This window comes from Cibotium barometz, chromosome 47 (genome assembly GCF_041138505.1).
Source record: "Cibotium barometz isolate CiBa-2024 chromosome 47, ASM4113850v1, whole genome shotgun sequence".
NCBI lineage: Eukaryota > Viridiplantae > Streptophyta > Polypodiopsida > Cyatheales > Cibotiaceae > Cibotium > Cibotium barometz.
This window is the reverse complement of record NC_141092.1, coordinates 19,350,690-19,376,309: the sequence shown is the minus strand read 5'-3', so window position 1 is coordinate 19,376,309 and position 25,620 is coordinate 19,350,690. Positions and strand designations below refer to the sequence as shown.

Genomic DNA, 25,620 nt, shown 5'->3' with positions numbered 1-25,620 from the left:
AGATAGCATCTGATAGGCATTGAAATCTGCGGGTCCTCAGCATACATTGCCTTCATCGGCATGAAATAATCACTATGGAAACTTTCCACGGTGTGCACTAGATGTGGCCTTTGACTGAAAAGTGTCAGCTACCACATTCTCCTTATTGAAAGGTAAACTAAGAAAGAAAATGCCACCACATTCTCCTTATTGAAAGGTAATCTGAGAGAGAAAATGCCACCACTGTAATTGGTGGGGAGACAAGTCTTGTTGTGACCGTGTCAACAAATATCTGAGAGACTGATGATCCGTATGGATCCGGAACTCCGAAGCAATCAAATAGTGGCGCCACTTCTGAAGGGTGTGCATCACTGTAAGCAACTTCTTGGTCATATGTGGAATACTGCAACTCAACACCACGGAGCTGTCAACCCTCATAGGCAACCAAGTGCCCATGCCGCTACAACATTACTCAAGGCCGTCTTTATTAGCGTTGCAAAAAACTGTTAAGGGCTCATCCGAATCCGGTAATAACCGGAGAACAAGAGTAGATGACATAATAACTTTGAGCTTCTCAAAACAGGACTACTCAATCGGAGTCCAACAAAATATCCGATCCTCCTTTCGGGGGATTGGTCTCTCGGGCATAATGCTCCACAAAACACCGATAAAAGACTATATGGTCGTACATTTTTTGGTATGGGCCACAAAACAATGGCCTCAATCTTATTCCATCCTCGGAGATGACATGTCCCAAAAATGAAATTTCGACCATGAAAAACTCAGTCTTTGAGGGTGAAGCCACAACATATGGGCATCAATCAACCACAAGGTCGTCTCCAAATGCTTTCCATGCTCATCTTTAGTCTCGCTAAAGACCAAGATATGATACAAGATGACAATGATGAATATCCCATGGAAAGGTTGGAAGATCCGAGACATCATCCTGCTGAAGGTAGCCGGAGGCTCTGCACGAGGAATAAGATCAATGTGGTGGTCCTCCGGCCATGATGGAGGTGACTCCTTGAGCAAATCGGCATTGATTAAGTGTCCATGCCCGTCCAAAATGCGCCATCTATGCGCCGCTAAATCCTCCAAGTTGTCTAGTTGAAGAGCCCGGACTACCTGTTTTGGGTATTATATGTATTTTTCCTTGTAGAGTGAGTCATGAGTTGGTCGGCCTGTTCCAGAGGCAGTCGACTAGGTCACATCCTCACTATATATATAAGGCTGGTCCTCATATTCACTTTCTCATCCATTCCTTTGCACAAGTTCAACATCCCTTGCTGGCTAATTGCCATTGTAAAGCTTATTGCTATTATAAAACGTGATCTTGTCCACAAGCTCTCTCTACTCTCTCTCTTGTTTAGTTTATGGTTCCTCCTGTGAATTCTCCAACATGGTATCACTCGTTTAGGTTCAGGCTGCTCCACTATTCTGCGAATCTGCCCGTCATCTCTTTCTAGTGCCTTGTGTTTTCTTCCATAACTCCTCCTGGCTGCAGATCAGTCCCTAACAGTAGCTGCGTTTCACTACTTTGCTGTTGGGTTTTATGCTGTGTATGCACCCAGGGGAGTGCTAGTGATCATCAGTAGGTTACTGGGGCACTTTTTACTTCAGTTAGTGGAGGTTTTTTCCCCAGTTTAGCTTAGTTTCACTTATAGCGGTTTATAAGTGGTTTGGTCCACCTGGCACAGTTTATGGCCGGACCATGTGAACACACGTTAGGTCACATCTTTTATATGTGGCTATCGTACTCTTTTTATAATTATCAATATATGAGCAAACGTGTTTCTCTCTCTCTCTCTCTCTCTCATGCTTCCTGTTGGTGTGCCTTCCAAAACCCTAACCCTAACAACTCTTTCCTACACTTTGGTATCAGAGCAGCCTCGCTTTCCCTGTCCGTACAGCTCGCCATCAGCTGCCCGTACAGGCCCTCGCCATCAGCTGCTGCAGCCACTCATCTGCCCGATCTCCAGCTCACGTACAGTCCTGCACAGACAACCGTACAGTCCTGCTGCCTGTCCATACAGGCGCCGGTTGTTCCGTACAGCTATTCCGTACAAACGTCGTATTGCTGCCTGCCGTACAGCCTGATCTACTGTTTTGTACAGTCCGTACAACGTACAGTCTGCTCCGTATAGCAGACAGCAGACGATGAGCACCTGCAAAATCACACGGGTAAAATTTAAAGCTTTACATGTTTTGAAATTTGGGCGTTTTTTCTGTGAGAGTTTTTCTGGCAGATACAGAGGTTTTCTTGCAAAGAAACCTCTACAGGCTTTTGCAAGGCTTTGGGTGCAGAAATTTTGGGCATTTTGGCACTGTGTGAGCCACTTTTGTTGCTCTACTAGTCTCAGACTCTCAGTGGTGCATTGTTTTGCACATTCAGAGGATTGAGAGTGCAAGCATATTTGGGTCAGTTGTACTCAGTGGAGTACAGTTGCTTTCAGGGTTGTTGTTTTTGGGTTTTTTGATACACAGGTACAACCTTGTGCACTGGCATAATGGCAAATCAACAGCAGAGTGATGTGTTCACGTACTTGTCTAAGGAAGACAAGTTGGATGGCACGAATTACTCCTTGTGGAGTTTCATGCTGAGAAATGTGCTCGTGGCAAAAGGTCTTTGGGATTTTGTTAGTGGTGATGAACCACGTCCAGGTCCATTGGCTCTTGAGACTCCTCCTCAAGGGGGTGCTCGTGGAAGAGGACAACAGGCACAGGCACCGGTTCAGCCACAGTCTGTTCAAAGAACAAATGCCCAGAAGACATGGGATGCCAAAGATGCACAAGCCTTATCACTTATTGCATTGTCAGTACAGAGGTCTATTATACCTCATATTCGTTCAGCTGGCTCTTCACGGAATGCATGGGTGACTTTGGAGTAGATGTATGCTGCTCGTAATGAGGCACGGATCTCATTTTTGAAAAGAGAGCTGGAAAACTAGAAGATGCATGAAGGAGATGATATGTCTAGCCACTTGAACAAGCTGCAGGATTTGAGAGAGCAACTCATCAATGTGGATGAGATTATTCCTGAGACAGCTTGTATCCACCATCTTAAACTCTTTGCCAAGATCCTACTTGGCTTTTCATACCTCTTTGAACCTTAGCATGAGGAATGCTATTGAGCCCCTAAAGTATCAGGAACTTGTTGCTCTCTTGTTACAGGAAGAGCAAATCAGGAAGAACATGAACATGAACACGAACACAAGTGCTGAACAAGCATTTGTGACAGGTCAAAAAGGGAAAGGCAAGTTTCAGCCAAAGAGTTCAAATCAGAATTCAGGTGATGGTGGTTCATCTCAGGATACCAAGAAAGGTGATGGACAGCCCAAGAAGAAGGGCAAATGCCATTACTGTAAGAAGCCAGGTCACTACATCACAGAGTGTAGGAAGAGGATTGCCAAAGAGAAGGAGGAGGAGTCTGGGATGTCTATAAAAGATGCCTCTGAAGCTCCTCCGGAGACTGCTTCCTTTGTTGTAGACAGGGATTACTGTTTCTACACATGCAGTTATGATGCCTCTTGGTCTTCACAGGCACTCAGTGTGACTGAGCATGCATGTACTTGGTATTTTGATAGTGGTGCTTCAAAGCATATTACATCTCGCAGGGATTTGTTTTGTAATGTATGCCCTGCCCCTGTTGGCAAGTCCGTTCAGTGTGCCAATAATGCTTCATATCCAGTTCGTGGCATTGGGGAGATTCAGCTCACAGCCATTGATGGCTCTATTCTTCGCCTTACAGATGCCTTATATGTACCAGGGATAAAGAAGAATCTGTTGTCCATTTCTTCTTTAGCATAGTGTGGTATGCAAGTCAACTTTGATGATGACAAATGCATGGTCAGAGACAAAGCTAATGCTTTGACCTTGATGCTTACTGGTACATTATGTCATGGACTCTATCAGTTGGATGCATTTCAGCCAGTGGATCAGTTCGCTTATCATGCATTCACTCTTACTCCAGCTATGGTTGATGCGAAATTATGGCATGCGCACATGGGGCATGTAAATTTTGGTAGTCTTATGCTTATGCAACGACATAACATGTTGACAGACCTACCTCTTATGGAGAAGCCTCCAGATCACATATGTGAAGGATGTATTTTGGGAAAAATGCATCGGTTTTCCTTTCCACGTGATCAGGCTCTACGAGCAACTGCAAAGTTGCAGCTTATACACAGTGATCTTTGTGGTCCCATGCAGACGAAGTCATTAGGAGGTTGCTTCTATTTTGCTACATTTATTGATGACTTCTCTCGTATATGCTGGGTCTATCCGTTGACACGGAAATCACAGGTATATGATGCATTTTTGGCCTTTGTAGCACTTGCTGAAACAGAGTCAGGATGCAAGGTTAAGACCCTCCGTTCTGACCGAGGGGGGGAATATCTGTCACACATGTTGAATTCCTTTCTTGAGAGTACAGGTATCAAGCATCAGTATACTACTGCTTATACTCCACAGCAAAATGGGGTTGCAGAAAGGAAGAATCGGTCACTCATGGAGATGGCCAGATGTATGTTATGGGGAAAGAAGCTACCACATGTCTTTTGGGTGGAAGCTGTTATGTGTGCTTGTCATATTTTGAATCGATGGCCCACAAAGGCATTGGTTTCCATTACTCCTTTTTATGCTTGGCATGGCCGCAAGCCTTCGGTATCACACTTTCGTACTTTTGGGTGTCTTGCATATGCACACATACCCAAAGAGTTGAGGAGGAAGTTGGATGATAAAGCCACAAAATGTATTTTTGTTGGGTACAGCGGTGAGAGCAGGGGCTACCGGTTATATGACCCACTGTCCAAGAAGATATTCACTAGTCGGGATGTGATTTTTGATGAAAAATCAGAATTATCCATGGCTAGTTATGATGCAAATCAGGCTGAAAATGATGTGTTTGAAGGCCTACTACCTATGGAGTTTCATTCCACAGTTGGTGATCCAACCCATGAGGGTGCAGGGCAGCCAGCTAATCATGAAGGTGGTGCAGAAATTCAGCAGGAGATTGAGCCAGAAGTTGAGCCAAATATGGGGCAACAGGCTCCACAAGTCAGACATATACCTAGATGGTATTTGAGGACATTACAGGACAGCCATCTAGATGCTCCTCTTGCTGGCCGTACTCGTAGGGAGACACGGACCAATGAGCATGCACACATCATGGATTTAAATATGGTTATGGCAGCTAGTTTACAGGATGATGATGAGCCTGATTCATTTGTGGATGCACGAGACAATGTGCATTGGAACAAAGCCATGCAGGATGAACTTGATTCTATTAAAAAGAATCAAACATGGGATTTGGTTGATTTGCCCAAAGGCAAGAAAGCCATTGGTACTAAGTGGGTCTATAAGTTGAAAAGACATGCAGATGGATCCATTGACAGGTACAAAGCCCGTCTAGTTGCAAAGGGCTATGCACGGAAGAAGGGCATCGATTATGAGGAGACATTTGCTCCTACATCCCGTATGTCGACACTTAGGAGTGTCATTGCATTGGCTGCACATCGTGGTTGGGTTGTTCATCAGTTGGACATCAAGACTGCTTTCCTACATGGGGACCTCGAGGAGGAAGTTTATGTATATCAGCCCATAGGTTTTTCAGAACATGGTTATGAAGGGAAAGTATGCAGGCTGAAAAAGGCCTTGTATGGTTTGAAACAAGCTCCACGAGCTTGGTATGCAAAGATAGATGCTTTCCTGCTCACTCAAGGCTTTGTGAACAGTCCATCAGAAGCCACTTTGTATGTAAAGAAAGAAGAGAAAGATCTGCTGGTCATCAGTCTTTATGTAGATGATCTTTTGCTCACGGGATCAAATGATGACAAAATTGCAGCTTTTAAAGAGATTCTACAACAGACATTTGCCATGTCTGATTTGGGGCTCGTACACTACTATTTGGGCATACAGTTTGTGCAGGATAACAGAGGCATTGGGTTGTTGCAATCTCGGTATGTTGCTAAACTTCTGGAGAAGTTCAAATTTCAGGATTGCAAGCCTATCAGCACTCCTATGGAGCCTGGGATGAAACTGTCGCTACAAGATGACAGTATTTTATTTGATGCCACTATATATGCTCAGGCTGTTGGGTGCCTTATTTACTTGTGTACTACATGGCCAGATATTCAGTATGCCGTATCTCAGTTGAGTAGATTCATGCACAGCCCGTGAAGCGTGTATTTCGGTATTTGCAGGATACCTTGTCTCTTAGATTGCTTTATCCTGAGGGGGGTGACATGCAGCTATATGCTTACAGCGATTCAGATTGGGTTGGTGATTTTGATACCAGACATTCCACTAGTGGAATGTGTTTCTTTCTTGGGTCTTCATGTATTTCTTGGCTAAGCAAGAAACAAACCACAGTGGCCACTTCGTCTTGTGAGGCAGAGTACAGAGCAGCCTACACTACTACCGTTGAGTGTGTATGGCTGCGTCGTCTTATGACTGATATGGATATTTCAGTGGAGGAGCCTACACCTATCTATACTGATAGTCAGAGTGCCATTGCCGTGGCCAGGAATCCTGTGTTTCATGCTCGCACGAAACTCATTGAGATTCACTCTCATTTTGTTCGGGAGAGACTCCAGGCAGGTGATATCAGTCTGATTTACTGCCCTACAGATCAGAATGTGGCAGACATCTTCACCAAGGCACTACCACGTCCGAAATTCGAAGCATTCCGCACTGCTTTGAATTTGTTTCCTTTTGGTGGATGATGTACAGTGATCACATATCACTCTAGGGGGGTTTGTTGGGTTTTATGCTGTGTGTATGCACCCAAGGGAGTGCTAGTGATCATCAGTAGGTTACTGGGGCACTTTTTACTTCAGTAGTGGAGGTTTTTTCCCCCCAGTTTAGCTTAGTTTCACTTATAGCGGTTTATAAGTGGTTTGGTCCACCTGGCAGAGTTTATGGCCGGACCATGTGAACACACTTTAGGTCACATCTTTTATATGTGGCTATCGTACTCTTTTTATAATTATCAATATATGAGCAAACGTGTTTCTCTCTCTCTCTCTCACGCTTCCTATTGGTGTGCCTTCCAAAACCCTAACCTTAACAACTCTTTCCTACATTTGCTGGGTTTTCTGGTCCAGCCAGCCCTTTGTTTGCTGTCGGCCAGTCTGCTTGGCTGCATTTTCTTCTACAGAGGCAAGATGTGAAGGTTCTTGGCTCGTTTTCTTCTATAGCGGCAAGCGTTGGAGTTGTGGCTGTGTTTTCTACTCTGGCATCAGTTGTTGGTGAGTTCTCTTGCATATGTTGTTGCCAGACTAGTGGCACTACATTTTTCTTCTTGCTTCATGAGTCCCCGCCCTTCCGGTAGGAGGTTCCCGGTGGTTTTTGGATTGTTTTGCTGCTGTCCAGCCTATGTCTCTCTCAGGTTTGAGAGGGGGCTGATTGGTTCTGGAGCCTCGCTTCGTTGGAAAGCACTTGAGAGGAGTCTTGGAGAGCTGAGATTTGTGTTCTTTGTTGTTGTGGATACGGCTCCCCCCTTACAAACAGGGATGACAAGTTGAAAGGACCCAACTATGCCCATTGGAAGCTTCAAATGTGGATCTGGTTCATCCACAAGGGTTTATGGGATATTGTTTAGGGCACTAAGAGGAAGCTTGAGCGTTCTTAGAACTCTACGAGGTGGACTCAGGATCAAGAGGATGAATTCGTTGCGGAATTGCAAGACTGGGAGAATCGGGATTCGAAGGCACATTCAGTGCTTGTGCGGACCATCACAGAGGAGGTCTCACCGGCTGTGCAAACTCTCACCAGTGCTCATCAGGTATGGTCTAAATTGGAGGATCTCTTTGCTCGAGATTCGTCGATGAGGGCAGTTACCTTGCAAGGGCAACTCTACGGTTTGTTATTCCCTGCAGGGAGTTCCATGCAGTCGTTCCTCATGAAGGCCAATGTTATCCATGACCAGTTACTGGCTATGGGTGCTGCTTTGTCCTCTGCTTAGCTGGCTGCACTTATCCTTACCAAGCTTCCCCCAGATGATGATGTGATTTCTTGATCTTTGCGGTGCCAGGTCACATCCACTCAGTTGAATTTTGATGATCTTAGCTCCCTACTCTTGGAGGAAGAGTTGGTCCTTGTTTCATAGGGTAAGTTGAAGGTGTCTCTCAACAGTTGTGACTAGGCACTTTCTACCATTCAGAAGAAAGGTCGGAGTCGTTGCTTCTCTTGCGGGAAGAGGAGACATCTATCCAAGGAATGTTTGTCCAAGAAGAAGAACAAGACCAAGGGAAAGTCTTCATCTCAGAGAAAGGACAAAGACACGACACACGACAGTGGTACAGATTCTTTGAGTACCACTTCTAGGGCTCCCAAGGCGCTTCCGGCTCAGGAGGGGCCCAGATGGTGTACTTCTCTAGTATACATGCAATTTCGCCCATATGCATATGCATTGTGGGCGGGGGAGGGGGTTGATTACAGCTCCACTTACTGGTGCATGATAACTGTGATCTGGAGTTCCGAGCATTAGACATCTGGCAAGACATGGTTATCTTTTGTGTAGCAGAGATTATGAACTGGATTTGTTTGGAGTTCATTGTTCGAGGCTTTTGGGACGTGATGTGTTTTCCGTCCACTGTTGGAGATTATGGGCGCGGTGTGGGAATTCGTAGCCAAGCAAAGTTCCTTGCTGTTCCTGGTGGCATTTCATTTCGAGGAAACAGGTTGGCGGGTGCTCCCTCCTAGGTGATTCTAGTATTCGTGGTGCTGGAGGGTCCATGGTTGCATCTTCATCAACTTATCTTCTTTCAGACTCTTGCACACTATGAGCTGTAGAGGGGGTGTTAGAACTAGTGCATCTCAGTGTATTTGGGCAGTACCTATTTTTGGGTATTATATGTATTTTTTCCTTGTAGAGTGAGTCATGAGCTGGTGGCGTGTTCTAGAGGAAGTCGATTAGGTCACATCCTCACTATATAAGGCTGGTTCTCATATTCACTTTCTCATCCATTCCTTTGCACAAGCTTAACATCCCTTGCTGGCTGATTGCCATTGTAAAGCTTATTGCTAATATAAAAGGTGATCTTGTCCACAAGCTCTCTCTACTCTCTCTCTTGTTCAGTTTATGCTTCCGTCTGTACATTCTCCAATACGTGTCTTGAGGGTTGTAGCAAGAAACTGCATATGAAAGATCATGGGGCCGATGTGCGCAAATGTTTACGTGTAAAGATGATTTTAAACCATCCACAAATTGCTCAACCTGCTCTGACCGCCGAACGGTCCTTGGGAGCATGAGCAAAAGCTTCCAAAAACGAGTGATATAAAAGTTTTGCCACTTCGTCCTCAGAATCATCCAACACTTGCTCTGAAGCACAAGCCCTTGTAGATTCCAGATCCAGAATACTAGGTACTTGAGGTGATGACTCCATCATGTGGAGACGGGCAGATATAGCTTCCATTTTAGCCACTTGCATGTTCATGGATGCCTCCATGCTGAGAAGCAAATTAGTGAGTTTGTGAATCCATCACAAATATCAAGTGATCAAGGACCAGGTGAGGGATTTGAGCCCTACGCGATGAGGTAAGGGTTTGGTGGGGCAATGAAGGGAATCCAAATATTCACTTTCCCCAAACCCGAACTTGTGCACTCTTGGAATCTAAGTGCTCTACCCTATCCAAACAGTCAACGACATGGGTGCCAGAAAAGGAAAAAATTTACAGGTTCCCTAGGCTATCAAGTAGAACACTTGTGCCTATGTGCTAGGGGTTTTCCAGAGATAGATAGAAGAGTGATGTGGAATCACACATACAACACACACAAGAGTCCTAAACTACTACTTAGTATTATGTACAAAAAAGAAGTAATACAATTGAAGTTCAAGTACAAGATATGGCGAGAATGAAGAAGTCAAATCACAACCCTCCGACCTACTGTACACTTTTGGCTAACACTTCGCCTATAGAAAAATGCTCTGTGAAGTCCAACATTGAGGAAAACAGGTGAATATGATGATTTGGCTACCCATGCATATGTATGCACCAATGCTCCTAGTTAGCCAATAGTATTGCTGTTGACCACTTGTACCTGACTGCCACATCACCACCACCGCCACATCATCATTGCCACGTGGTAGTGCCTTGTGTCACCTGCAATGTCGACTGTTTGTCGGCTACTATTTGATGTCTGGTTGTGCCCTGCATGCTTGTAGGTGAATTACATAACAGGTGGCCAGAACACACCTAGTCTATTCTGAACATGTCCTGGCACATGTGAGGCCTGATGCATTTGACATCTCCTTGTGCTTATCTGCGAATAGTGTCGCTTTTGACTCTGCTGGGGGTTTGGGATCTTCTTGGCAACTTTTCAGTGGAGTAGTCAGTGGCATTTGGATTAACACCATCCATACATTGCACAGCAGCTTCCATGCTGCTGAGGAGAGTAGGATAGCCATCCTTAGCATTCGTATTTGCAGTGATATCGACTACCCTTTTGTGGCTTCCTTCCTGCTCAACCTTCTTGGTTTTATTACACATGATTTGGAGGGCTTCTTAATGTGTACTGCATTTTGCCATTGGATGGGTCTATTTCTTGGAAAGTTCTAATTTTCCTTGTGAGAACACTCATTTAACTCCATAAGAAAATGAATGAAATAAAGGACATACTAGTACAAACAAAGCTTTAGAAGCAATACAAATGGTTTTTTTGAAAGCGCACAAAGCCCCATAAAACATTGCCACAAAACAATTTTCTTATTTTTGACTAGTTGATAAGAATCTATGGTAGGTAGATGAACGGAGCCCCCTAGCATTAAAAAATCCAAGCTCTCAAACCATTGGTAAGGTAATGTGTAGGAACCTATCGATAGTCTAGTCTCTTTAAATAAATTTTTGCATCATGTTTCAATAGCAATACTCAATTGATCTAGCTGGAACTGACCCAATTTCTTTATTCGCAGGCTTGTTTCAGCACTCCATAAAAGTGGGGTTCAAGCTCTTTTTCCTGTCCAAGTAGCTGTTTGGCGACAAACTGTTGGACCGGGAGGAGGAGAACGAGATCTATGTATATGCTCCCCGACAGGTAGTGGGAAAACACTAGCATATGCATTGCCAATAGCCCAGATGCTATCATCACGTGTTGTAAGAAGATTACGTGCCCTTATTGTTCTACCAACACGTGACCTCGCTATCCAGGTATTTTTGCACTTTAGTAACACCTTTTTGGTGGATGAATGCATTAGTGACTTGATAAGTACCAGCAGTCAATTGTGCAGTCAGTGTAAGCTATGTACTTGTGCATATGAGTCCTGGAATCAACCATATCATGGTCATGTTTAGCTTACATTCTTGTGTAGAGAAAGAAAGATGTTATTAAGGTCTATGAAAGACTCGAAGGGTGTATGAGACTGAAAAGATGTTACATGTGATCACTAGATGTCAAGACAACATGAAAAATGAAAAACTAGCTGCTGAACGAAAAAAATCAGGGCCAACGTACTATGTAGGCCCTAAGTAAAAATGTAGTGGGCAGTCGAAAAGCCTCATGTGTCTGAACTCCTAAAGTGTCATCCTCCTCATGGACCGAGTATCTGGCCTTGATGTCCACTACCTATGGGAGTGCATCTATGTGCTGCTGAAGCAAGTCCTGGAATTGGAGCTGTAGGGTCTGGGTCTCTGGAACCACGGAGGTGTTGCTCTCTAGAGGACGTGCTGGTCGGTGCTCTTGGTCGGGGGCGCCTGTGGCACGGAAGATGGAGCAGGCTTGCTCACTCGAGACTCCTTTGGGATGCAAATATGGCCCATGTGTATGGCTGGTATGTAGAACACTTGTGCCTATTTACAAGGGTTTATAGAGATAGAAGGAAGAGTGCGGCGGAATCACATAGAGCACAAATAAGAGTCCTAAACTACTGTTTATATTATGTACAAGAAAGAAGTAATACAACTGAATTTCTAGTACAATGGATATGGCTGAGTGAAAACGTCAACTGCAGCCATGACCTATTGTACACTCCTGGCTAGCACTTCGCCTATCGGAGAAACGCTTTGTGAAGTCCAACACTGAGGAAAGTAGATGATTATAACGATTTGCCTACCCACATATATATATGCATCCATATACTGGTCGGTTTGTTTTACTGTTGTTGGCTAGGTCCACAACATGCCACATCATCATTTGGCGCTTGGCACCTGCACTTGCCCAAGGGTGTGCACATGCTATCTTTTGTGTGTTGGAGTATGCACAGGTGGAAGCATAGACAAGGAAAGAGAGAGAGCATGATGACAAGATCACCTTTTATTATAGCATGAAGCTTATTACAATGGCAATAGCCAGCAAGAGAAGCGTTGCACTGTGCTTGGATTGGATGCTACAAGTGAATTTGAGGAGCTGCTATATATAATGAAGCAGGGAATTGACCGACTGCCCCTAGGAGCTGGCCGATTGCTCCATAACCTACTAAACAAGGAGAAAATGGATAAAACCTAATAAATAGGAAAAAACCCCAATACACTGCGATGCACAATATTCTACCATCCCCTTTGCAGGCTGCAGCTCAGTGTGCAAGAGTTTGAAGAAGATAAGCTGATGAAGATGCAACCATGGACCCTCTAGTACTGTAGATACCGGAATCACCTCAGAGAGAGCACCCGCCAACCTTCTTCCTTGAAACACAATGCCACCACGAACAACAAAGAACTTTGCTTGGCTCCGAATTCCCACACCAATGTGCAGTGAACTCCAAGAATAAGATGATGAGTTGCTGGACACATTGCACCTATTATCCCCCAACAGTGGGCTGTAAACACATCACGTTCCAAAACCTCGAACGATGAACTTGGAACAGATCCTGTCCATAGTCTCTGCTACACCAAAGATGACCTTGTCCTGCAAGATTTTTAATGCTTGGAACTCACGGTTCCCATGCACCAGAAAATGGAGCTGCTACCAACCCCTCTCCCGCCCACAAGCCTCCTCTAGCTGGAAGCACATGGGGAAAACATCATGTACACCAGAGAAGAACACTATCTTGGTCCTCCCGAGCCGGAAGCGCCCTGGGAGCCCTAGACGAGTTACAAGAAGTATCTGAATCACTGTCCTGTGTCGTGTCTTTGTCCTTCTTCTAAGATGAGGACTTGCCCTTGGTCTTGTCCTTCTTGGACAAACAATCCTTAGACAAATGTCCTCTCTTCCCACACAAGAAGCAATGACTCCGACCTTTCTTTTGAGCTGAAGTGCGTGCTTGATCTGAACTGTTAAGAGACACCTTGATCTTACCCTGAGAAACGAGGATGGACTCTTCTTCCAAGAGAAGGGAGCTAAGGTAATCAAAATCCAATTGAGTGGTTGTGACCTGGCATCTCAAAGCTCGAGAAACCACATCATACTCCGGGGGAAGCTTGGTGAGGATAAGTGCAGCCAACTGAGCAAAGGACAAGCAGCACCCATTGCGAGTAACTGGTCATGGATAACCTTGGCCTTCATGAGGAATGATTGCATAGAACTGCTAGCAGGAAATAACAGACCGTAGAGTTACCCTTGCAAAGTAACTACTCGCATCGATGAATCTTGAGCAAAGAGATCCTCCAATTTGGACCATACTTGATGTGCATTGGTAAGAGTTTGCATGGCCGGTGAGACCTCCTTTGTAATGGTCTGCACAAGCACTGAATGCGCCTTCTAATCACGATTCTCCTAGTCTTTTAATTCTGCAAGGAATTCATCCTCTTGAACTTGGGTCCACCTCCTCAAGTTCTGAGGATGCTCGGGCTTCTTCTCACTGCCCTGAACAATCTCCCATAAACCCTTATGGATGAACTAGATCCGCATATTCAACTTTCAATGGGCATAGTTGGTTCCGCCCAACTTGTCATCCTTGTTCGTACAGGGGGGAGCCATATCCATAGCAACAAAGTACTCACATCTCAAAGATCATTCGGATGCCACACTTTTCTTTCAATATTTTTGAACAGCTAAGTATGGTGTTATTTGCTCTCAACTTTTTAGATTCTCTCGTCTTTGCTCTATTAAATTTGCCTTTATCTCTCAATCATGCCATCTTATTTTGCTACTTATCGAAAAAGGTTATAGTTTCTTTCATGAATCGTAGTAAGTTTATCTTTGGTATTTCAGCTTTTGGAATGTTTAAAATGATAAGGAGTAAGTTTTATAGATGTGGGGAGCTGAAAAGCCCACTTAATTCATAATTCAATGCTCTTTTTTGTAAAAGTGGCTTATTCTAGCTTAGAGTAGGGTTTGTTGTTTTAACTTAGAGTAGGTCGTGTTTAGTCTTTTTGTAATTTTTTCTCGCTCTAGCTTATATAGACTTAGTTTGGTTCTTTCCTATGTTTTGTGATTCTTTGTTGTTATACCTTAGAGCAGACTTTGAGTGCTAGTCTCTATCATGGCTGAGTATGCCCATCACCTCCGAAGAGTGATAGAAACTCAGTTCGTTGGTTTCATAAAGCATGTTCTTTTGGACTAACCTTATACAAACTTGTACCTACTCTTGGGCATTGATGACGTGAGTAGGGATGTCATAGCTTGTTGTCCACGCTATGCTTGATAGAGTTGATGAACCTACACTTCATGTTCGGACAGACATTGGAGTTAATGGTTGCACTTTTGAGTCAATTTTTTTTAAAAAAAGTTTAGCTTAATGTTTTTTTGTTTGTTTGTTTGTTTTTTGTTAATGTCTTAATTAAAAGTCTTCGTTTGATATTATCTTTTGATTTCCTCTCCTTAGTAGCTAGGTCTGTTAGTTTATTTATTTTTGATCTTTCAAATTTTTTGTTTTTGTCTTTGTCCTTCTTCACTATTATTTCTTTCTCAAATCTCTCAATTCGTAAGTTCAGATTTTTCTGACCTTATGAAGGTATACATATCAAATCTCAGCACTCCAAGACTCCTCTCGAGCACTTTCCAACATAGCGAGGCACGAGGACCAATCAGTCCCCTCTCAAAGAGAGAGAAAGAAAGAAAGAAAGAAAGAAAGCTGTATTAACGTCTAGAGGCCGAACTCGACCTATGAGACAAATCAATGTATAACTGTCAATGTCTTCTGGATGTCCAGAAAAAAAAAGGACAAAATGAACATGAAATAAACTATGAAAGTACTCAGCGGGTGTGATGGATGGAGCACTACTGCTAGAGGCTCAGTATGCAAACTATATGCGTAGGGTATACAAGAATGCAATGCAGATCTATCTAGCTCCAACCAGTACCATAATGGGGGTGTAATATGTGATACATAGGCGATGGCGAGGCAAAAATACCTCGGAGCATGATCTCCGGGTGTGAGTGTAAGTGAGCTAGCCGCTCCTGGATATGGTGCTGATGTCGAGCCCGTATCTCTATGATCTCCCTCTGATGTAGTCTGGGAGTCTAGTAGCCTGGTGCTCTCGGTCTCCGTCTGGCTCGGAGGTCCGCAGCAGCGCGCTGAAGTGTAACCCCCTCCTGTGTCAGGGTAGGCACTGGGATAGATCTCTGGAAGAAATCAGTGAGCTGGAGCTGTCGCCCACCCCTCCCTGTGGTATGAGTCTGTAGCAGTGTCTCTCTGTGGCGTTGTGTTTCTAGCAAGAACTGGCCAAATCTGCGCTGGTCTGCGGACTTCATGATCTGGCGGAGTGAGGGATGTCCACTGAAGATGGTGGCGTATCTCTCTCTAATGACACCATATGCTCTGCATCTGCATACATAATGTTCCTCACTCTCAACCTCCTCCTGGCATAATCTGCATATCCTCTCTGCTCTAGGGATTCGTGCTGCCCTACTTGCCTCAATCTCAAGCTGGTGTGATGACACTCTGAGCTGGCCAATCACCACTCGGGCACTGTGAGGCATGTACACATCCATGTATTCAGGTCTCTGTATGAATCCATCCGCTGAGATACACATAAAGTGATCTCTGTAGTATAGCATCTTCGGCGGTAGAGGCTGACTGTGTGTAATCCAAGTCTCTTGAGTGTATCGCTGCCATAAATCCTGCCGAAGGACTCTGTTCCTCTCACTGTGAGAGAGCTGGATGTGTGGTGCATGTATATCATACTGGAGAGAGAGAGAGAGAGAGAGAGAGAGAGAGAGAGAGAGAGAGAGAGAGAGAGAGAGAGAGAACAAAGGAGAGAGAGAGAGAGAGCTTGATGACAAGATCACCTTTTATCATAGCATGAAGCTTATTACAATGGCAATAGCCAACAAGAGAAGTGTTGCACTGTGCTTGGATTGGATGCTACAAGTGAATTTGAGGTATTGCCTAGTCCATACTATGCATGATGGAGTTGATGGTTTATTGTCTTGTGGATGACTACAATGAGGTTATAAATTGCACTTTCTTATAAGGTGAATTTGGGCATGTTCTTGGATTCATCTAGTTATATCTTTATGCTGTATTAGCGGACATGCAAATTTCACATTGTGAAGTTTTCGTCCAAGTTGCAGCGAGTTGATATAGTGTTAATTCTTTCTATCTTTAGTAGTGCGTATGTCCTATCAACTACCTTTTTTGTTGTAATAATTCTTTCTATTTGTTATGATCCTTAGTGCTAGGCAAGGTGGTTACAAATGTAGTGAACGATACGTTTAGTGCTTTTGAAAAACGTGCTGAAAAGATTCCAAACGTAGTAAACGCTACCCCCGATATATATATATATATACAAAATTTATAGTTTACTTATAAAATTTTGAAATATGAAGTTTGAAGATTCATCAATGAACATTAAAGCACTTACTAATACTATACAACCTTTAGTTTCAATTTTGCGGGGGGGGGGGGGGGGAGAGAGAGAGAGAGAGAGAGAGAGAGAGAGAGAGAGAGAGACTTCAGCGCCGCATAGAGACGCCTTTTTAAACCTATAAAGTCAAAAGTGCACGTTCACTACGTTTCCAAACGTTAGTGAACGTTCCGAACGTTTGCAACATTTGGATTACATCCAAATGTAGTTTGGATGCAACTATGGTGCTAGGCTTCATTATGGCTGAGTTTGCCCTGTATCTCCGGAGCTCTGACAGAAACTCAGTACACAGACCTTTGTGTGAATGTATGGTCTTATGTGTGTAGGTGTGTGCGCGCGCGTGCGTGTGGGGTGTGTGTGTGTGTGGGGGGGGGGGGGGAGGGAGCATATATTGATACCAAGTTCTACTCCCACTATTGGGCACTGATGACGTTAGTGGGGATGTCGTAGTATCTAGTCCATACTATGCATGATAGAGTTGATGGCTTATTGTCTTGTGGATGACTACCATGAGGTTATAAATTGCACTTTCTTATAAGGTGAATTTGGGTATGTTCTTGGATTCATCTTGGTATAGCTGAGTATTTAGTATATTCATATAGTACAAAAAGGTATACAAATCTTGTAGCCCTCGGTTGCCTTCTTGAAAAGGTGTAAATCTAATCTATACCTATATCTATGACCTAGTCTAATGCTGGACCGAATGACAAACAAGAACTCATCCCATGCTATTTATAGCCAAGAAAAAGCCCAATTAGAATGGCCAACTTGCTGTCAGCCAGGTCCCTAGACAAAGCCGAATCACATGTTGCAGCAGCCGACTGAGATAAAGTTCCCTTACAGCTGGCCGACAGCTTCCTGGGTCCCTCTAGTGTCTTCCCTGACCACACCTAACTACTGAAGTTCCTGAATCAGGTCCAAAATCTTGCTCTTTGTCTTGTTGCCCCTTAAGGATTAGTTTTGGGTTAAGCCTGCACATGTCTTGCACATGACATCCCCCTCTGCTAAACTTGATGACGGAATTCCAAATCTCTGTTCTTGGAGGACTGCCATCATCCCATTGTTTATTCACGGAGTCCCAACCTATCATCCTTCCCTTCCTGGTAGCCTCTTCACTGAAAACTTTGCGCGGTCTCCAAATCCACTCCAACTCTGATGAAGATCTGTGCATCTGTTCCATCTTGTCCCCTTTCCATTCCTTCCATGTTCTTGAACACTTTCTTGGTCTTCTTTCCTAAGTATTGAGTCTGGCACTCACTCCACCCCCTGGAGGATCATCCTCCCCTGGAACTGTTGCTTGAAAGCCTTTCCTGGTGTGCCCCAAGTGACACTCGTCTCTCAGGACTGCCATTCCCTTGGGTTTTGTGGAACACCACCAACCAACCTCTTGGGAATTCTTCCATGTCTTATGTTCCTTTCCTTGGGCCTTGTACCTGTGCACTTTCCTGTACCTTGGACGTGCACACCTTCATTTGGGACTCAATCATTGTTTAGCCTTGCTGAGCGTGATGTTGAAACAATGTTGCTTGGTTCCCACACCACCAAAAGATCAAGACACGGGCGATGGTTTCATCCATGCACGATGCAGTAAGGAAGGGTGGGTGCATGCATTGGTGGGTGCGTTGGTCGGTGGCTAAGTGGCTGGGACATAGGCAGCAACAATATCTTTGAACCAGCCTGAAGCTCTGATACCAATGTCACATGCGGAAGCTTTGGGAGTCTTCTTTCAGCCGTAAACACCATTCTGGATCATGCTTGATGCAAAACGCATACAAAAGCGACAGAAGAGAGAGAGAGAGAGAGAGAGAGAGAGAGAGAGAGAGAGAGCTGAGTATTCGTATATTCATATGGTACAAAAGGTATACAAATCTTGCAGCCCTTGAAAAGGTGTAAACCCAATCTATACCTATATCTATGACCTAGCCCAATGTTGGTTGCCTTCTTGAAAAGGTGTAAACCCAATCTATACCTATATCTATGACCTAGCCCAATGTTGGACTAAATGACAAACAAGAACTCAGCCCATGCTATTTATAGCCAAGAAAAAGCCCAACTGGACTGGCCGACCTGCTGTCAGCCAGGTCCCTCGACAAACCCCAATCACATGTTGCAGCTGACTCAGATAAAGTTCCCTTACAATTGGCCTATAGCCTTGTGGGTCCCTCCAGTGCCTTCCGTGAGCACACCTAGCTGCTGCGGTTCCTGAATTAGGTTCGAAATCTTGCTCTTTGTCTTGCTGCCCCTTAAGGATTAGTTCTGGGTTAAGCCTGCACATGTCTTGCACATGACACTCGGTTTGGCCATTTGAGCTATCAACTACTTCAACGAACTTCAAAGGATGTGTTGGTTGAGGGTTTACCGACCATCAAGACTCGTGCTTTCATATGTTCCAAGGGAAGCAACATCGAGCCGCCTTTCCGAAGGAGGCGACACAGAGATCTTCGACATCACTTGCTCTTGTTCATGGAGACTTATGTGGTCCGATGAGTACCGTGTCTTTGAGGAATGGGTTGTACATGCTTTTGAAGACCAAGGATGAGGCCTTTCAGCACTTTCGTGATTGGAGGACTGAGGTGAAAAAAGAGACATGCTCTTCGGTCAAGGGTCTCAGTACTAATAGAGGGGGTGACTTTACATCCTAGGAGTTGAGCAGAATTGCAAGGATTAGGGCATTTGAAGATAGCTTACTACAACACACACTCCATCACAGAATGGAATTGCAAAGAGGAAGAATTGGACTATCATGGAGATGGCCCGTGCTATGCTTGAGCACTCCTCTTTACCTTGACGTTTCTGGGTGAGGCGGCTTCTATTGCTAGCAGTCTATATTCAAAACAGGTCTCCTGCAGCAGCTGCTCTTTCAGATAAAACACCATATGAGGCTTTCCATGGTGAGAAGCCCTCTGTTCATTTGCGAGTATTTGGCTGTTCGGTGTATATGCATGTGCCCAAGGAGAATTGCTTCAAGTTGGACTCGAAGTCTCAACGGATGACTTTTCTTGGATATAGTTATGTGTCCAAGGCATATTGTCTTTATGATCAGTAGGCCAGCAAAGAAGTTGTGAGCTGTGATGTAGTGTTTAACGAGACTCCTGCATCTTCAGAGGGGGGTGGTGAGCTTCTTCTTCCTCCTCCTCCTCCTCCTCCCCCTGCTTTTGTTACACCTCTAGCTGTGGATTCTCATTCGGATGATAATGATGATTTTGGTCTTCCTCGAGCGAGCTCGAGTAGATTGGTGCTTGGATTTTCAGACAGTTCGTGATTCTGGGTTGAGAGAGCTTCCTTTTGCTCCTCTATGTGGTGCTCTTAGGCGCTCTTCCAGAGTTACAAAAAAAACAAATTCATGAGGGCAATGTTTTTGTTAACTATGCTCTTATGTCCTCTATTATTCATGGTCCTTCTGTTCCCACTTCTGTAGACGAGGCTCTTTTCCATGAGCCTTGGCGTTGTGCTATGCAGGCAAAGCTGGATGCTATAGAACGGAATGGCACTTGGATTTTGGTGTCTAGGCCATAACAGAGTAAGGTGATTGGTGTGCTGTGGATCTTCAAAATGAAGTACAAAGCTGATGGTAGCTTGGACAAGCACAAGGTGAGGTTGGTTTGCCAAGGGCTATGCTCAAAGCCCTGGGGTCGACTTCGATGAGACCTTTGCTCCGACGGCTAGGATGACTACCATTCGCACCGTTCTTGCTCTTGCAGGACATCATAGATGGCCTGTATCCCAGATGGACGCCAATTTGGCTTTCCTGAATGGAGAGCTTACACAAGAAGTGTATGTTGATCAGCCATCGGGATTTGAGATTCCTGGCAGACAGGACTAGGTGTATCGGCTAAAGAAAGCCTTGTATGGTTTGAAGCAAGCTCCGCGGGCTTGGTCTAGTTGATTGATGAGTTCTTTCAGAAGCTTGGCTTGCACTGTTCTCATGCAGATTCGAATATCCTCCTTGAGAGGGGGTTCATTGTTATCATTGTGGTCTATGTTGATGACCTTATTTTTACAGGTTCTTGTTCTGTGAGGATCCGTTTAGTCATGGATGCTTTGGAGAAAGAATTTGAGATGACGGATCTTGGCCTTTTGCATTACTTTCTTGGCTTTGAGTTTTGGCAGACCCCTTGGGGAATTTTCTTTTCTCAACAATAGTACACACGGGAGATTCTTGACAAGTTTCAGATGAGTGGGTGTAGACTAGTATCTTTTCCTATGGATACTAGTGAGAAGCTTTCTCTTCTTGATGCTTCTCCAGGGATTGATTTGGACAGTATCGGGTTCTCATCGTGTCATGTGCATGACATGCTCATGTACATTCTCGGGCTAATCCAGAAGGGGCAGCCAAGAAAAACATCATTAGAGCCAGGACATGGAGCACAGAGTGCTATTGGCAGTTGGTTGGATCTGGAGCATGGCTGGGAGGATTTGGAAGGCTCAGTCGTCTGCAAGTGGAGTCGGCTGTACCAGACGTGGTCGTATGCAGCAGGCGCTTCAATTCATGGAGAGGCGCAGCCCGATCAGCACTTATGGATGTCCAAGCCCAGTCGGCTGGTCCGACAACAGTCGGCCAGCGTTTCAGTGGTCTAGCATGCCTATAAAAGGGCCAGATTGCTCATTGTGTAATTCATTCAATTCTTTATGAGTTGGATCCTTAGGGTCCTCAGAGTAGGGCAGATTTTGGTGATGTTCACCCTTTTTACAAGGCAGCCTAGGGCTGTGGACTGAGTACCTTTTTGTACCATATGAAATATACTGAATTTCCAGCATATCTCTCTCTCTCTACTCTCTCTTCATGACTGCGTTTTGCATCAGCATGTTTCCAGTAGTGTTTAGGGCTGAAAGAAGACCCCCAGAGCTTCTGCGTGTTACATTGGTATCAGAGCATCAGGCTCAGCGAAGCTAAACACTGATTCAATCCCATATGATGGTGTACAGGTCCAAGTGTACAGGTCCAAGGTATAGGAAAGTACACGGATACGAAGCCCAAGGCAAGGAGCACAGGAACGGGAAGAGCTCCCAGGAGGCTTGTTGGTGGTGTTCCACAAAGCCAGAGGGGATGACAGTCCTGTGAGCCAAATAGGTTCTCGGGCAACGGTCCCAAGGGAGGATTATCCTCCAAGGGGTGATGTGAGAGTGCCAGACTCATTTCTTAGGAATGAAGACCAAGACAGTGTTCAAAGTCAGGGCAAGAATGGATTGGGGAGTGGAGGGAACAGATGCATAGATCTTATTCAGAGACAGAGTGGTTTTGGAGACCGGGTTGGGATTTCAGAGAAAAGGGTTGCCAGGGATGGATGGATGGATGACAGAGGGACTTCGGGAAAAGATTGGGATGATGATAGTCATCCAAGGAACAAGTTGGAATCCCGTCATCAAGTTTAGTAGAGGGGGATGTCATGTGCATGACATGCTCATGTACATTCTCAGGGCTAATCCAGAAGGGGTAGCCAAGAAAAACATCATTAGAGACAGGACATGGAGCACAGAGTGCTATTGGCAGTTGGTTGGATCTGGAGCATGGCTGGGAGGATTTGGAAGGCTCAGTCGTCTGCAAGTGGAGTCGGCTGTACTAGACATGGTCGTATGCAGCAGGCGCTTCAATTCATGGAGAGGCGCAGCCCGACCAGCACTTATGGATGTCCAAGCCCAGTCGGCTGGTCCGACAACAGTCGGCCAGCGTTTCAGTGGTCTAGCATGCCTATAAAAGGGCCAGATTGCTCATTGTGTAATTCATTCAATTCTTTATGAGGTGGATCCTTAGGGTCCTTCGAGTAGGACAGATTTGGGTGATGTTCACCCTTTTTACAAGGCAGCCTAGGACTGTGGACTGAGTACCTTTTTGTACCATATAAAATATACTGAATTTCCAGCATATCTATAATGACCATGATGTAACTTTTGGTCTCATAGGTCATTATGGCCTTTTGAAGACGTTAATATAACATTTCATTTCATTTCATTTTCTACTCTCTCTTGATGACTGCGTTTTGCATCAGCATGTTTCCAGTAGTGTTTAGGGCTGAAAGAAGACCCCCAGAGCTTCTGCGTGTTACATTGGTATCAGAGCATCAGGCTCAGCAAAGCTAAACACTGATTCAATCCCATATGATGGTGTACAGGTCCAAGGTATAGGAAAGTACACGGATACGACGCCCAAGGCAAGGAGCACAGGAACGGGAAGAGCTCCCAGGAGGCTTGTTGGTGGTGTTCCACAAAGCCAGAGGGGATGACAGTCCTGTGAGCCAAATAGGTTCTCGGGCAACGGTCCCAAGGGAGGATTATCCTCCAAGGGGTGATGTGAGAGTGCCAGACTCATTTCTTAGGAATGAAGACCAAGACAGTGTGCAAAGTCAGGGCAAGAATGGATTGGGGACTGGAGGGAACAGATGCATAGATCTTATTCAGAGACAGAGTGGTTTTGGAGACCGGGTTAGGATTTCAGAGAAAAGGGTTGCCAGGGATGGATGGATGGATGGCAGAGGGACTTCGGGAAAAGATTGGGATGATGACAATCATCCAAGGAACAAGTTGGAATCCCGTCATCAAGTTTAGTAGAGGGGGATGTCATGTGCATGACATGCTCATGTACATTCTCAGGGCGAATCCAGAAGGGGTAGCCAAGAAAAACATCATTAGAGACAGGACATGGAGCACAGAGTGCTATTGGCAGTTGGTTGGATCTGGAGCATGGCTGGGAGGATTTGGAAGGCTTAGTCGTCTGCAAGTGGAGTTGGCTGTACCAGACGTGGTCGGGTGTAGCAGGCGCTTCAATTCATGGAGAGGCGCAGTCCGACTAGCACTTATAGATGTCCAAGCCCAGTTGGCTGGTCCGACAGCAGTCGGCCAGCGTTTCAGTGGTTTTGCATGCCTATAAAAGGGCCAGATTGCTCATTGTGTAATTCATTCAATTCTTTATGAGTTGGATCCTTAGGGTCCTTCGAGTAGGGCAGATTTGGGTGATGTTCACCCTTTTTACAAGGCAGCCTAGGAATGTGGACTGAGTACCTTTTTGTACCATATAAAATATACTGAATTTCCAGCATATCTCTCTCTCTCTCTACTCTCTCTTCATGACTGCGTTTTGCATCAGCATGTTTCTAGTAGTGTTTAGGGCTGAAAGAAGACCCCCAGAGCTTCCGCGTGTTACACATCGATTGTTTGGTATGGTTGACCTACTCCTTATTAGACGTTTGATTCACAGTCAGTCTATTGAGTTCTTTCACATCCAAGCCCCGTCAGCAGCACTAGCGGTGTGCTCTCAAGGTGCTTCGGTACTTTGGATTTTGGCATATTTTATGGCGAAGGGTGCACTCTTCTTGGATGGGTTGATTTAGATTGGGCTGGAGATCCGGATACTTGGCGTTCGACCACTGGTTGTGTTTTCTCACTCGGGTTGGGAGCCATTTCATAGAGCATAAAAAGTAGTCTACTGTGGTGCTTTCCTCTCCAGAGGTGGAGTATCGAGCAACTTGCTATGCTGCATGTGAGACGATTTGGTTGTGGAGATTGTGTGTGTGTGTGTGTGGAGTGCGCGTGTGAGCATTTCTTGATACAGATATCTACACCCACTATTGGGCACTGATGACGTTAGTGGGGATGTCGTAGTATCTAGTCCATACTATGCATAATGGAGTTGATAGTTATATAGTCTTGTGGGTTGACTACCATGAGTATATAACATGCACGTTCCTAAAAGGTGAATTTGGGCATGTTCCTGGATTCATCTAGGTATATATTATTGGGAGAATTTGGCTTTCCTCGTGCCGGATCTACTCTTCTTTGGTGTGACAATTAGAGTTGCATTGCCATCGCCAAGAACCTTGTGTTTCATGCTCGTACGAAACACATTGAGATCCAATATCACTATGTTCATGAACGGATTCTTGCAAGAGATTTGCGTTTGGAGTACTGTCTTTCAATAGAGAATGCAACAGATTCGCTCCTCATCTTCGGCTTTTTAGAGTTTGTTTAGCATCCGGTGGTGAGAGGGGGTGTTAGCATTTCATCCTTGTACGCTGCCCATATTTTTGCCCATATTTGTTCCCTTTTATGGCCCTTGATTGTGGGCTGGCCACGCCTATTTTCCCCTTTTTCTTGGCATTTTTCCCATGCATCTTGCACTTGGACATATTTGTATAGAAGGTGCAGGACCTGGAGTGGAAGTTGGTGTAACACGCGGAAGCTCTGGAGGTCTTCTTTCAGCCCTAAACACTACTGGAAACATGTTGATGCAAAACACAGACATGAAGAGAGAGTAAAGAGAGAGAGATATGGCTGGAAGTTCAGTATATTCATATAGTACAAAAAGGTACTCAGTCCACAGCCCTAGGCTGCCTCATACAAAAGGTGTACATCACCCAAAATCAGGTCCTAATGCTGGACCCTAAGGACCCAACTCTTATGGAGTTGAATGACTAACACAATGAGCATCTTATGCTATTTATAGGCTCTTGAATAATGGAGGAGCTGGCCGATTGCTGTCGGACCAGCCGACTTGGCTTGAATTCAATAAAACGCTGGTCGGGCTGCACCCCTCCATGGACTGAAGCACCTGCTGCAGCCGACCTCATCTGGTACAGCCGACTCCAGTTTCCTTGCAGCCGACTGAGCCCTCTAAGTCCTCCAAGTCTTGTTCCTCAAGTCCACACTATCCACTTCTGTATCTTGTGCTCCAAGTCCTAGCTCTAATGGTCTTTTTCTGGCTGCCCCTTCTGGATTAGCCCTGAGAATGTACATGAGCATGTCATGCACATGACAGTTGGTCCCTTGTGAGCCCGAGTCCGGGAGGAGTTAGCCATGTGGACATATCTGTCCAACAGGTGCAGGACTTGGAGTGGAAGTTGGTCCCTTGCGAGTCCCAATCCGGGATGAGTCAGCCAGGGTTCCACTCTAAGTGTCCAAGGTCAAGTGTTCAAGTCCCGTACATGGTCTTGGTCAGGTGTGCAAGTCCTACACATGAAGCAGTGC

The 25,620-nt window shown here is 45.0% G+C and overlaps 1 protein-coding gene across 3 annotated transcripts in view; it reads left to right on the top strand.

Annotated features, from left to right (window-relative positions):
* Window positions 1–25,620, top strand: part of RH1 (RNA helicase 1) — a 63,978-nt gene that overhangs the window by 11,208 nt on the left and 27,150 nt on the right. For all 3 annotated transcript variants that reach the window (XM_086784559.1, XM_086784558.1, XM_086784560.1), the window contains one exon: window positions 10,893–11,127. In XM_086784559.1, the coding sequence (XP_086640685.1) occupies window positions 10,893–11,127 (235 nt within the window). The remainder of the gene's footprint in view (window positions 1–10,892; window positions 11,128–25,620) is intronic.